At 44.9% G+C, this 12157-nt stretch overlaps 1 protein-coding gene across 1 annotated transcript in view; it reads right to left on the reverse strand.

The window, feature by feature from the left end:
• The window catches only part of YARS1 (tyrosyl-tRNA synthetase 1), a 42783-nt gene that overhangs the window by 3054 nt on the left and 27572 nt on the right, over window positions 1-12157 (reverse strand). The window contains exons 10-12 of the mRNA XM_066573811.1: window positions 6359-6494; window positions 5422-5519; window positions 2280-2473 (exon numbers count right to left, since the gene is read on the reverse strand). Of these exons, the coding sequence (XP_066429908.1) occupies window positions 2280-2473; window positions 5422-5519; window positions 6359-6494 (428 nt within the window). The remainder of the gene's footprint in view (window positions 1-2279; window positions 2474-5421; window positions 5520-6358; window positions 6495-12157) is intronic.

Raw genomic sequence — 12157 nt, forward strand, 5'->3', positions numbered from 1 at the left:
CTACTAGCCTGACCAGATTGAGGCTGCGGTCACACGGGACGGATTTTCAGCATAATTCTTGCGGAATGGCCGCACTGAAAAAAAGCCAGAATTCCGCTGGAAAAGCAAAGCTTCAAAACCCGCAGCCTTTTTTTGCGGTTTTGCCGTCGGCATTCTGCTGTGGCTTTCTCTTCCCCATAGAGAGGAGGGAGGCCGCTGCGGAAAAGCGAAAAGAATTGACATGCTGCGGAATTGAATTTTGCGCCGCATGTCAGTTTTCGTGCGGCTTGGCCACATTTCCGTATGGAAATTCCGCCCCGTGTAAAACCAGCCTAAGGGCCCTTTTAGATGCTATGATCAGCATTAAAAAAAAAATTGTTCAAACGAGCAAAAGTGAACGATAATTGTTCGGTCCAAACATGAGCCAATGACCGGACAAACGAAAAGCGAACTGTTGTCCAGCATTCATTTTATGCAGACATAAAGATAATCGTTGGCTCGTTCGGTTTAAGCAGTAATCTTTCAGTCCCTCTCATTCCCATATACAGGGACTGAACGAGCTAATGATGCATTTGCCTTTCTAAGCAGGCTGCACAAGAGTGAACGAGTTAGTAGCGAAATTACTTGCTCGTTCACGCGAGAATTGCCTAGTCTAAAAGGACCGTTATTTGTACTGGCCCAGAGCGCCTCAGCGGTTTACCTTGTTGAAGCGGTAGTGACAGCCGGCTCCCACTGCCGGATAGCGCAAGATCTCTTCTGATCACGCACTATCCACATGACGTAAGGGTACGTCTAGTTGCGGAAAGGACCCCACTGCCATGATGTACCCTTACGTCAAGTGGAGGGAAGGGGTTAAAGGGCCACTCTAGTGATTTTTTAAAAAAAATGTTTTTCATTCATTGTGTAGCTAGCCCCCCAGTGGATATATAGGAGTAAGCTAGTATTACCTTGACACACAAATTTCATATGCAGGAATCCAGGTATGAAAAAAACCTTGCTTTTATTCCAATAACTTTGTGCTCATAACAGACAGAGTACGCGTTTCGGTTCACAGGGAGGTGAGCAAGGTTCTGTGAACCGAAACGCGTACTCTGTCTGTTATGAGCACAAAGTTATTGGAATAAAAGCAAGGTTTTTTTCATGATACCTGGATTCCTGCATATGAAATTTGTGTGTCAAACTAAAGCCAAAGTAGCCGGATGGCATTGTGAAGGTATGTGAGTATACCTGCTTACGGGACTAAAGCTACAGCACAAGGAAACAAGGTGGGACAGTTTACTTTTTGCTTATTACCTTGGTTAGTTATTTCTCGCTCTATCCGAAACTCCTGCCCTCTTGTTACTCAGATGGTCATCTTGTGATCTAAATTCTGACCAGCTTAAATTTACTTAGGGGATATGCTGTCTGCAACTAGTCAATTTCTCAGTCTGTGTGATACTATTATATAAACCATTCCACAGAAACTGCCTTGAGGTGGGGTAGACACTCCTGTTAGTTAATGGTGATGACTCCACAGCAACTGTCAGTTATACCAGAGGAGATCACAGCTCATCCTTCTTGACTGTATGCGTACAGTCTGCAGCTTATTTAGGTGAATATAAATAGGTAATAGTTATTGTTTCCCCTGCAGAAAGAAATGGTATAGTCTCTAGCTAATGCATCATTGGATGGATTGAAGGGGAAAGCAAAATTTTAACCATCAAGATGCTGCCTGATAAGCATCAGACATGGGGCTGCACTATACAAAAGAGACATTCAGAGTGTGACAGGCAATCGAGTCAAGGAGGACGGCCATAAAAATAAAAATTCCAGTGTTTTCACTGGAATGGCCCTTTAACCCTTTCCAATCCAATTTGTATCCTGGTTTTCCTAGGGGGCTTACTCTTTTTCTGCCATTATACAATGGCGATATCTGCTTCCTAAAGCCAGTACTGCATAAGGTGACACGTTCGATAGGCCCCAACAGCAGAGAAGCTGGCAATATACAGTAAGAGAACCTAGACAGCCGTCTTCCACCATCAGAGCTGTACAGCCCTAAATCATAATGTCTTGAGATGTCAGACAGTGGATTGGAAAAGGTTAAAAGACTAAAACTAGGACAGTCGTTATTTAGTTACTCTCTCTTCTGCAACCTACAATAATTAGGTGCAACCTGATGCAGGTTGCATGTGAACCAGCGCATGGTTTACACTGTGCACTCAGTTTTATTTTTAGGTGTACATGTATTTTGTGGAAACGAGTAGTTTGATTTTTCACTGAAAACAACAACAAAAAAACAGAGCAGCAGAATGTGGACTCACATAGATGCACAGAGCAGCATGCCTTGTGACTCCACTCCACGCATCTTCTGAGGCTTCAAGTTACACAGGAGAACAATGGAGCGTCCCACCAGGTCTTCTGAGGGCACATACTTCACCAATCCACTAACCACAGTACGTGGACTCTCTTCACCCACATCCACAGTTTCCACATACAGTGAGTCTGCATCTGGATGCTTTGGTGGAAACAACAGTTTTAATACAATACATCCTGTTGTGTTAAAAACTTCAAAAGACGAGTTCTAGCGCAGTAGGATCGAGGCTGTTAAGGAGGTTGGCCACTTTAGGGTTAAATCTAAATAAAAGTATATAATATGAATGCACCCTTTTATTACAGCTTTAATGCAGTAATACTGAATTACTAAAGTATGCTCCCCCCCCCCCCCTCGGTTGACTGTCTCCTCCCATCCCAACAGATGTCTCGTCCATAAGATGGTTGCATATGGAAGGGCGCGTGACCAGAGACGTCATTTAGCCTCCACTATAGTAAGTCTTATGGATGAAACATCTGCCGGTACAGCAGGAGGAGGAAAGCTAAGCAGGGAGCGCGGCTTCAGTAATTCAGAAGAACAGCACTAAATAAGAGTAATAGAAGGGTATAAGTGTCATATTAAAAGGGGGTTTCAGGTCGTAAAAATTGCTAAACAATTCAGAGGTTTGGAGATCCATGTAATTATGCAACCTAGATCCTGGCTGATCAGCTGTTTGCTGGGCCAGCTCTCAAACTGTACAGATGCTGTGGATAGGTCATTTTTAAGACCTGGAAAAACCCTTTAAAAACACTGGTGTTTTTTATTTCTTTTAAAAAGAAATCTTGAAAGCTTCTCAATCAATCACTTCAGTCATACATTTACTTCAGAATTAATTATATTTTTACTTACTTTTTTTGTTGTTTTTTTTTAAAGTGAATAGGACCAAATGAAAAAAAAAACAACAACTTTAGGTTGTTGTGCAAACCCGCCAACTCATCTGAGGGAGTCGGGCAGGCACAGGATCACATCCTCCCAGCATCCGCCGCGGCCTCCTCCGCTCACAAAATATTTGTTGTAATCAAACCGCAAGATCTTGCAATAATCAGAAAGATCTCGCATTCTGTGTTAATGACACACTTATCAATTGATAACTGTGCTATTAATACAGAAAACAACCTGGTTTTAGCCAAAATGCAAGATATTGAGATGTCCAGCATAATTGTGCACTCTTGAGAGTAGAGGTGACCACAGGCGATTCCAGGAGGAGGCAATCCAGAAGTGCCTGCCCAACTCCCTTGCAGTAGTTTGTGGATTCACACAACATTAAAATCAGGCTATTTTTTATTGGGCCCTATTCACTAAAATTATCAATTTAGGGGGGCGGGGGGCATCCATTTTTTTTCCCCAATAAAATGTACCTCAAGTTCTCTTTAAAGAAAACCTGAAAGATCCCCTGAAATTACCAGATCCAAGTGGTAGCTTCCATGTTGGAATTATATTGTAATTCACTGATGCATCAGAGGATTAAAGCAGGACTCAAATGTAACGGCAACAGAGAAGCTGCTTATTTCTGGAGAAATTTGAAAATGAGGTCTGCCATATACACTCTGACCGCATCCAGTCAGCACTAATTGGATAACAGTTAACAGTGTATAGGGAGATGTCCCATTGACAAAGGGAATGGTAACGGAGTGATCAATATATTTAGAGATTACTACAGGGAGAATAAAAAAACGGAACAACCAGGAATTCTAACAAAGAACTGTTCAGAATTGTCTTATGGGGAATACAAATATTTTCTGAAACATGCAATTTCAATGATGAGTGTAGCACCAAGAAGGAAAAGTCACAAGTTTATGTACATTCAGGAAGTACCGCAAAGATATGACATTGAACACATTTTTAAGCACTAAGCTCCAACCTGTGGCATGTGGGAAGGGCTTTTTGCCAGCCACATGAAATCTGAAAAGTCTTGCGATATGATTGTCTGATGCCTGCAGTTTGTTGATGTGCAAGTTATCACCACTTGTTGCAAACAGAGGGAAAGAATTCTGGAACTGTGATATCTTGGTTTATCACTGTAGTAGATCACTACACACATAGGCCGAGATATTGGGAGAACGATGATGAACTCGAGTGACGCAAGAGGTACACAGAGGCAAACCACTTAACAGACGATCATCAGACTAGAACGGTTTGTTCTATACTGAAAGTGTAATTGGACATCACATCCAAAGACGGAGGCGAACACTGTCTACACAAACTATCAGAAGGCACTTACATAACATTGGACTACAATCTAGTCATCCAGCAATAAGTGTTCCATTAATCTCACAGCACCGCCCTCAAAAGGCTAGCATGGCGCAGGGCAAGACCGCAATGAAGGTCTATCCTCTTCAGCGATCTCAGACATCATGATAGATGTAGACTGGTGTGAAGACCACACGGACAACACAGTAAAACGTCACACTGGTCCTACTATTGGAATGTGTGTGAAATGGCATAATGTACGGTAGCCGGACCCCTCTAGCCTTTATTCAAGGTCCACTAACAGCTCAGCGTTATGATGATTTGGTTGTGGTACCAGTGGTACGCCCATTTCTGTGAAGCGTCCCAGAGCCGTTTTTCAACACAACGCCAGGCTGCATGTTGCTTGTGTAACTGTGAGCAGCCTGCATGTCCTAAACTGTGCTTCGATGGCCTGCAACGTCTCCAGACTTGTCTCCCATTGAGCACATCTGGGACATTACTGGTCAGAAATTGCAGAGGAAGCTGCCAGCAGCACATCTTAATGATTTGTGTGCCCAAGTATATTCAGTGTGTTAGAAAATTCCTCAACCAACCATTAATAACCTCATTGGTAGCATGCCAAGGCCTGAGCATGGTGCTCAAAATTGATACTGAATAAATCTACAGATTTTGAATATTTTGTTTCAATTTTTTGATCATTTGCAGATCATTAACATGACCATTGATTCTGCGATTTCCATAACTCCATGACTTCACCTTCCTGGTGCTTCAATTTCAATGTTGAGAAGTGTATGTCAAGAGTGGTCAGGTTAGGTCACATTTGTTATGAATTCTTTACCATGGTTTTCAATATGCCTTAGGTGTTTCAATGCCATCACATTAATAGGTATAAATATGCTTACCCGGCTCACAGTCAGAACCTTTCCAACTCGCAGATCTAGAAGAGAGGGAATAACTTCTTCTGGGCCATTGCTTTTATTTTGCGTTTTAGGTGCCACCTCTGTGGATAAAAAAAATTAATTCATCATATAAAAGTGCTTTGTGGAATCCTTGGAATTACTCAACAGAAACACGTACAAATTAATTGTCACGATGATTTTATTAACAATTTTTTTTTGTAAATTAAAAGGCGAGTTATGAGTGGTTCACATCTGCAAGATCATTTGTAATAATCCTGTAATTATAAGCATGTTGACATTACATACATTTAGGAAGACTATTCATTTCTAAATTTCTCTATATATCATTAGAGAAATTTAGAAAATAATAGAGTCTTATGTCAAGTAGAAATTATATGGAGTATGCAGAACACCGCTCCGATGTCAGCGGCTGTACCACATATGTATATTACACTATGCAGGACAGCACAGCTCCACAGCACTGTCCTGCATAGTGTAATATACATATGCAGAACAACCTCCAACATCGGTGAGCTGTCCTGCCTAATGATAGAAAAATGTGTCGGACCTCGCCCAACATCAGAGTTATGCAAGGAAATCTGAATGTCAGATGAGGTCTGACACTGGATTAAAAAGGGTTAAAGAAACCCAACAGTGTTACCCCCCCCCCCCCCCCACACACACACACACACACACACACACACACACAAACACACAAACACACCCCAAAAAAAAGAGAAAAAGAAAGTAGATGATTGTCTTCAGAAGGCTTCTTCTGCAGTACACAGTAGAAGATTGTGAGAGCGGTATATGGATATACAGATTTGTGATCAGATTGGTAGAATCTAGATCTTGGTTATAGAAAGAAAAAAAAGTAAGACGTGGAATGTAACAAGTGAAAAGAAAGTGTGGTATTGAGATAAACGTAAACACTACTCACTCTGCTTTGTGGGATCTGGGTAAGCCTCGTTGCTTAATTTCTTCAACTCTGCGCTATTGAACTTCTCTCTGATGGGGTCTAGCAATTTATTGAGGGCTTTCTCCACTGAGGCTTTCAAATCTCCAGGATGAACATTCTGCAAAATTTATATCTATAAGTAGGAAGTCAAAATATTTTACATGCTCGATTTTACATAAAAATTGAATTTTTCTAGTTCCTGCAAAATCCTTTTCTACTTGGATTCATTGAGGAACACAGCACTGCCAACAGGAGGCCGACTCTGGCTAGGGAAACAGTGTTGGCTCCTCTGTTGCAGGCCATAAAGGCAATCTAATCAGTTTGTGCAAAAAGTAGTAGAAGAAAAAAGTAAAACCTAGATAGAACAAATAACAAATCCTAGTACTGCAAGGGAAGGGAAAAAAAACCAAAACAATCAACCAACCAAATTAAAGGGGTTGTCCCGCGCCGAAACAGGCTTTTTTTTTTGCATAGGCCCCCCGTTCAGCGCAGGACAAACCCAAGGGATGTGTTGAAATAAAAAAAAAAAAAATTTTACTTACCCGAATCCCCTCTCTGCAACTTCTTTTCCTCTAAGATGGCCGCCGGGATCTTCACCCACGATGCACCGCGGGTCTTCTCCCATGGTGCACCGTGGGCTCTGTGCGGTCCATTGCCGATTCCAGCCTCCTGATTGGCTGGAATCGGCACACATGATGGGGCGGAGCTACGTGATGATGCATAGAAGGGGGCGGAGCCAGAACGCCGCTCGTGCCCGGACCGACCAGAAGGGAGAAGACCCTTCTGCGCAAGCGCGTCTAATCGGGCGATTAGACGCTGAAATTAGACGGCACCATGGAGACAGGGACACCAGCACAGCAGGGAAGGTGAGTATATAACTTCTGTATGGCACATATTTCATGCACGATGTATATTACAAAGTGCATGTATATGGCCATACAGAAGTGTTTAACTTAACTTGTCATCGCGGGACAACCCCTTTAAGCATTGGTCCAGGAAAAACGATAAAAATAGCAAGAATGTGTGTTTCAAAGAGAAAAGGATTTTTTGGCAACTTATAAAAAAATCCGGTTTTCTTGTTAAGGTCATTGGTGGACACAGCATCATGGACATCCCAAAGTAGTCCTAGAGTGTGAGAAAAGAGGAAAGCACCTGCCCTACCACACAGAAGCTTCAATGCCATGTGGCAAAGGCTGTGCCACTTGCCATGGTGGGAATCTGACAGAACTTTGTGAATTTTTGCACAAAAACATGTAACGGTACACTTTGTAATTTGTGGTTTCCAACTGATGAGCATGGTCTCAGACTCTGAAATCCTACAACGCAAAAAAAAAAAAGGCAGTGATCATGCTATCCTTGAATTTAGAATAAAAAGGGGAGGAAAACCTGAGAAAACTCCACTTTAAAAAAGACAGACAAACTGGAGCAAGTTTAGAGAAGCGTTACCAAGATGGTGAGCGTTCTGCAAATCATGTTCTATGAGGAACGGTTAAAGGACCTGGGAATGTTTAGCTTGCAAAAAAGAAGGCTGTGAGGAGACTTAATAGCGGTCTACAAATATCTGAAGGGCTGTCACAGTGCAGAGGAATCAGCCTTATTATCATTTGCACAAGGGAAGACTAGAAGCAATGGGATGAAACTGAAAGGGAGGAGACACTACAGTTCTTTTTCACTGCGAAATTCGCAGCGTTTTTTTTCCTGCAGGTGTCTATGGGACTTGTAATGTTAAAAATTGCGATTTCGCGGTAAATTGCGATTTTGCGCAATCGCGATTTTAACATTACAAGTTCCATAGACCCCATGCAGAAAAAAAAAACGCTGAGAATGTCGCTGTGAAAAAAAATCTGTAGTGGGTAGTCACCCTTAGACAGTGAGGGTGATCAATGAGTGGAATCGGTTACCACGGGAGGTGGTGAGTTCTCCTTCAATGGCAGTGTTCAAACAAAAGCTGGACAAATATCTGTCTGGGATGATTTAGTGAATCCTGCGCTGAGCAGGGGGTTGGACCAGATGACCTTGAAGGTCCCTTCCAACTCTACCAGTCTGATTCTATGATAAAAATTGTTAAGGGGGATGAAAACTTGATTTCGTACTCTATAGACCAGTGATGGCGAACCTTTTAGAGACAGAGTGCCCAAACTGCAACCCAAAGCCCACATATTTACTGCAAAGTGCCAACATGTCAGGGGGCGGGGCTTATCACGACGTATGATTTTACCCCCGTTCTAAAAAGGACAGGGCCACTTCAAAATAAACAGCGTGCAGATTTTGACAGATTTTTGGATGTGCAATTATTGTAGAATGTCCTCAGCAGAAATTTCTGTGGAAAATTCTGCAGCATTTCCGCATCCAAAAAGCAGTCAAAATCTGCATGCTGTCAATTTTGAAACATCCCTGCCCATTTCCGCCACATGTAAACATACCCCAGCGGTAATAGTGACCCTACCCCCAGCGGCCCCGGAGATAATAGTGACCCCCCCCCCCCCCCCCCACAGCGGCCCCCAGTATGACAGCGACCCCCCCACAGCGGCCCCCAGTATGAAAGCAACCGCCCACAGAGGCCCATTAGTGTGACAGCGACCACACACACACAGCGGTCCCCAGTGTGACAGCGACCCCCCCATAGTGGCCCATTGGTGTGACAGCGACCCCCCCACAGCGGCCCATTAGTGTGACAGCAACCCCCCCCCCCCCAGCGGCCCCCAGTATGACAGCGACCCCCCACAGCGGCCCCCAGCATGACAGCGACCCCCGTGCGACAGCGTTTCCCCCCAGGGGCCCAGTGTGACAGCAGACCATTAGTGTGACAGCTACCCCGCCCCCACAGCGGTTAATTAGTGACAGCGACCCCCCCACAGCGGCCCCAAGTGTGACAGCGACACCCCCCTTCTCCGCGACCCATATACTTACCGGTTCCTCCTCTGCTCGGCGTTGCTGCTGGTACTCATCCCGATGCACACTGACGTCAGTGTGCTGCCGGATGCCTCCTCCCCCTGCTCTCGCGGAACTAGGTAGTAGGAGACGTCGTGGGAGGATCCTGGCTGCACACTGACGTCACAGTGTGCGCCGGGATCGGCACTGCTACCAGCGGCGCTGAGTGAATGCTGGCAGGGGAGCCGCTGCCCCTGCTGACATTCACAAGTGGTGAGCGGCTGATGGCGGCGCATGCCAACAGGGAGAGCCCTGCGTGCCATAGGTTCGCCACCACTGCTATAGACCATCTCTCAAAACTCAGGTATTGTCCATATGTGTGAGCAAGCCATATTTCTTCTCCTGTAAAGAGAGAAGATATCCTACCCACTCGAGTTCTCTTGAAAGGATCTGGTTAGTGGATTTTAAAGATGTGAACCTAGGACATACCCATTAGGAAAGCCTTGGTTTGAGGGATGGTCTTCGCGAGTAGCTGTGAAAGAAGCAAAACCTCTGAAAGGGTTTTGATGGGTGTTCACATCTGCAATGTCTCTAAAGGAGGAAGGAACTCTTACTACCAGTAGCTTCAGAGATGACTTCATCCAGACTTTTCCCAACCAAGTTGCCTCTAGAGAATTGAAGGCTGATGTGAGCCTTTTTAGAAGATAATTTTACCTACCAAAATTTTAGCCAAAAAGAGCGGTGTACAACAAAAGTTAGCTGTTTCACTTATGGCAAAAACAGGCAAACTCTAAGGAGGCTCCACATAGGAATTTGAATGTGTTCAGAAGTTGTAAATAAAGATCTGTTAAGTCTTCTTGTAATGTCTCCTGCATAGATTTCCTGCTCTAGCTGTCTATTTCAAACCCTACTGTTCTTGGTAACCCAAGAGCAAGCAAATTTAGATTAAACTGCCACAAAGACTGATTTTGAGAGTGAATCCAAGTTGTAACCTAAGGGGCTGCAGCATCCAAGAGAGGAAGCTTGGGAGGAAAAGGAAGGGGGGGGGGGGGGGTGTTGTTAACGGATGGAGAAACTGACTACTTATTTACTAAATCGTTTGGAAAGGAAAGAGCATAAATGTGTCTTCTTGAGGACAGTTAAGCTCATGTCAGGGTGCTTCCATTCTTTAGCAAAGATCTCCTCAAACTTACTATGGTTAGGGAAAGCTACAGACCGACTCATCGACACGTTTACCTCTCTTAGGCCGCTTTCACACGACTGAAAATCACGCAAGATTTATGTGTTGCAAAACATACAAATTTTGCACGAATATGAATCCCATTCTTTTGAATAGGGTCATATACACAAGTGATTCTGTTTCCTGCATTGCGGTGCGAAAAAAAATTGCTGCATGTCCTATCTGTGGGCGTTCTGTCAGAACGCATTGCCGATTGCTTTCAATGGTCCAGAAAACACGCAAGTACGATGCAAGGTTTGCCATTGAAAACAATGGAAATCACATACCAATCCTTCAGTACAAAGGATCGCAGATGTACTGAATTGATTGAAGGTGTTTGACACAAAAAGGCCCCACATCAACGGGACATCGCACGTGTATGAGCGCGATATTGGGCCGAGTTTCAAGGTCCAAGGAGGTGGGAAAAAAAACAAACAAAAAAAAACAATACTCACCTAGCTGGTGCCGTCCGTGTCCCTGCCGCTGCTCTCTGGAGCTCCGGGAAAGCTTTGGGCTACTTGTCATCGCCAACAGAGCATCTTTTGCTAGTGACGGGCTTTGAAGACACTGCCTCCAGCAAGAGATTGCTCTGATTGGCTGAGGCTGTGGGCTCAGCCAATCACAGCCAGCGATGGATGCACCAATCACAGCCATTCATTGTGTTCTGACGCTTGTGTGAGCAGCCCCATTGAAATGAATGGGAGTGTTGTACAGCGTTTAGCGCAGCGCTGAAAGGGCAGCACTAAATGCTGTACAAAAACACCCGTGTGAGGGAGGCCTAAGGCTACATTCACACGGGCGAGTGCAAGATCACGCTTGTCATTGTGCATTTTACCCGCAGATGGGAGGCGTTTTCATGCAAAAATGCTTTGCATCACTTCTGTAAAATTGTAATCCTTCGATGGTTGTTTCACAAGCATCTGAGGACCGGCAAGTGTTTCCTATTGATTTCAATGGGAAACGTCACACGGCACAGCATGAGGCCGTGGACATGAGGCCTAAGGCCACCTGCAGACGGGCGGAAATCCTATGCAGACGGCCGTGGTTTGGCCACGCGAAATCTCGCGCTGCAAACAAACTGCGGCATGCCCTATTTCTGTGCGGGGCTCTCAGAGCCCGCACAGAAACGTCACTCACCTGCCGCTGGCTCCGGTCTGTGCATGCGCCGGCTGCCGGCACATGAAAGAGCTGGGGCCGCGGGTGCTGCTCTCTGCAGGCACTCGGGTCGGGTCCCGCGGTGAGGATTCCCGCTGACGGATCCGACCCGGCCGTCTGCAGGCGGCCTAAAACATAGGAAAAAAGAGCCAGGACAAAAAGAGGACCTGCCTGCACAAGAAGAGGTGAACAATGAAGCAGTAAGCAACCAGCCACTGACAAGATAGAGGAAAAGAAAAAGAAACCTTGAAACAAGTGTCCTCTTCCTCACCAGTGTGGTTTCCCTAGGTGCTCGCAGGGTCACCCCTTCAGTAACACTACACGGAGCGCGGAGTTACTGGTATTCCTTAACTGCAGCAGAGAAATGTGGGGACAGAGTGGCCATCAGAGGAAGCACAGAGCAGGTGACTGCCTAGTTTCCTTGCACCCTCAGGGAAGTGCAACTAGTGTGGAAAACCTGGAGTTTAAACACCCATTTCCAAAACTGATTAGAGTAGTGTCTGTGGGAGGGGTATGGCCTGTATAAGTGGAACTTA

The sequence above is a fragment of the Eleutherodactylus coqui genome, chromosome 1 (assembly GCF_035609145.1).
Source record: "Eleutherodactylus coqui strain aEleCoq1 chromosome 1, aEleCoq1.hap1, whole genome shotgun sequence".
NCBI classification, from domain to species: domain Eukaryota; kingdom Metazoa; phylum Chordata; class Amphibia; order Anura; family Eleutherodactylidae; genus Eleutherodactylus; species Eleutherodactylus coqui.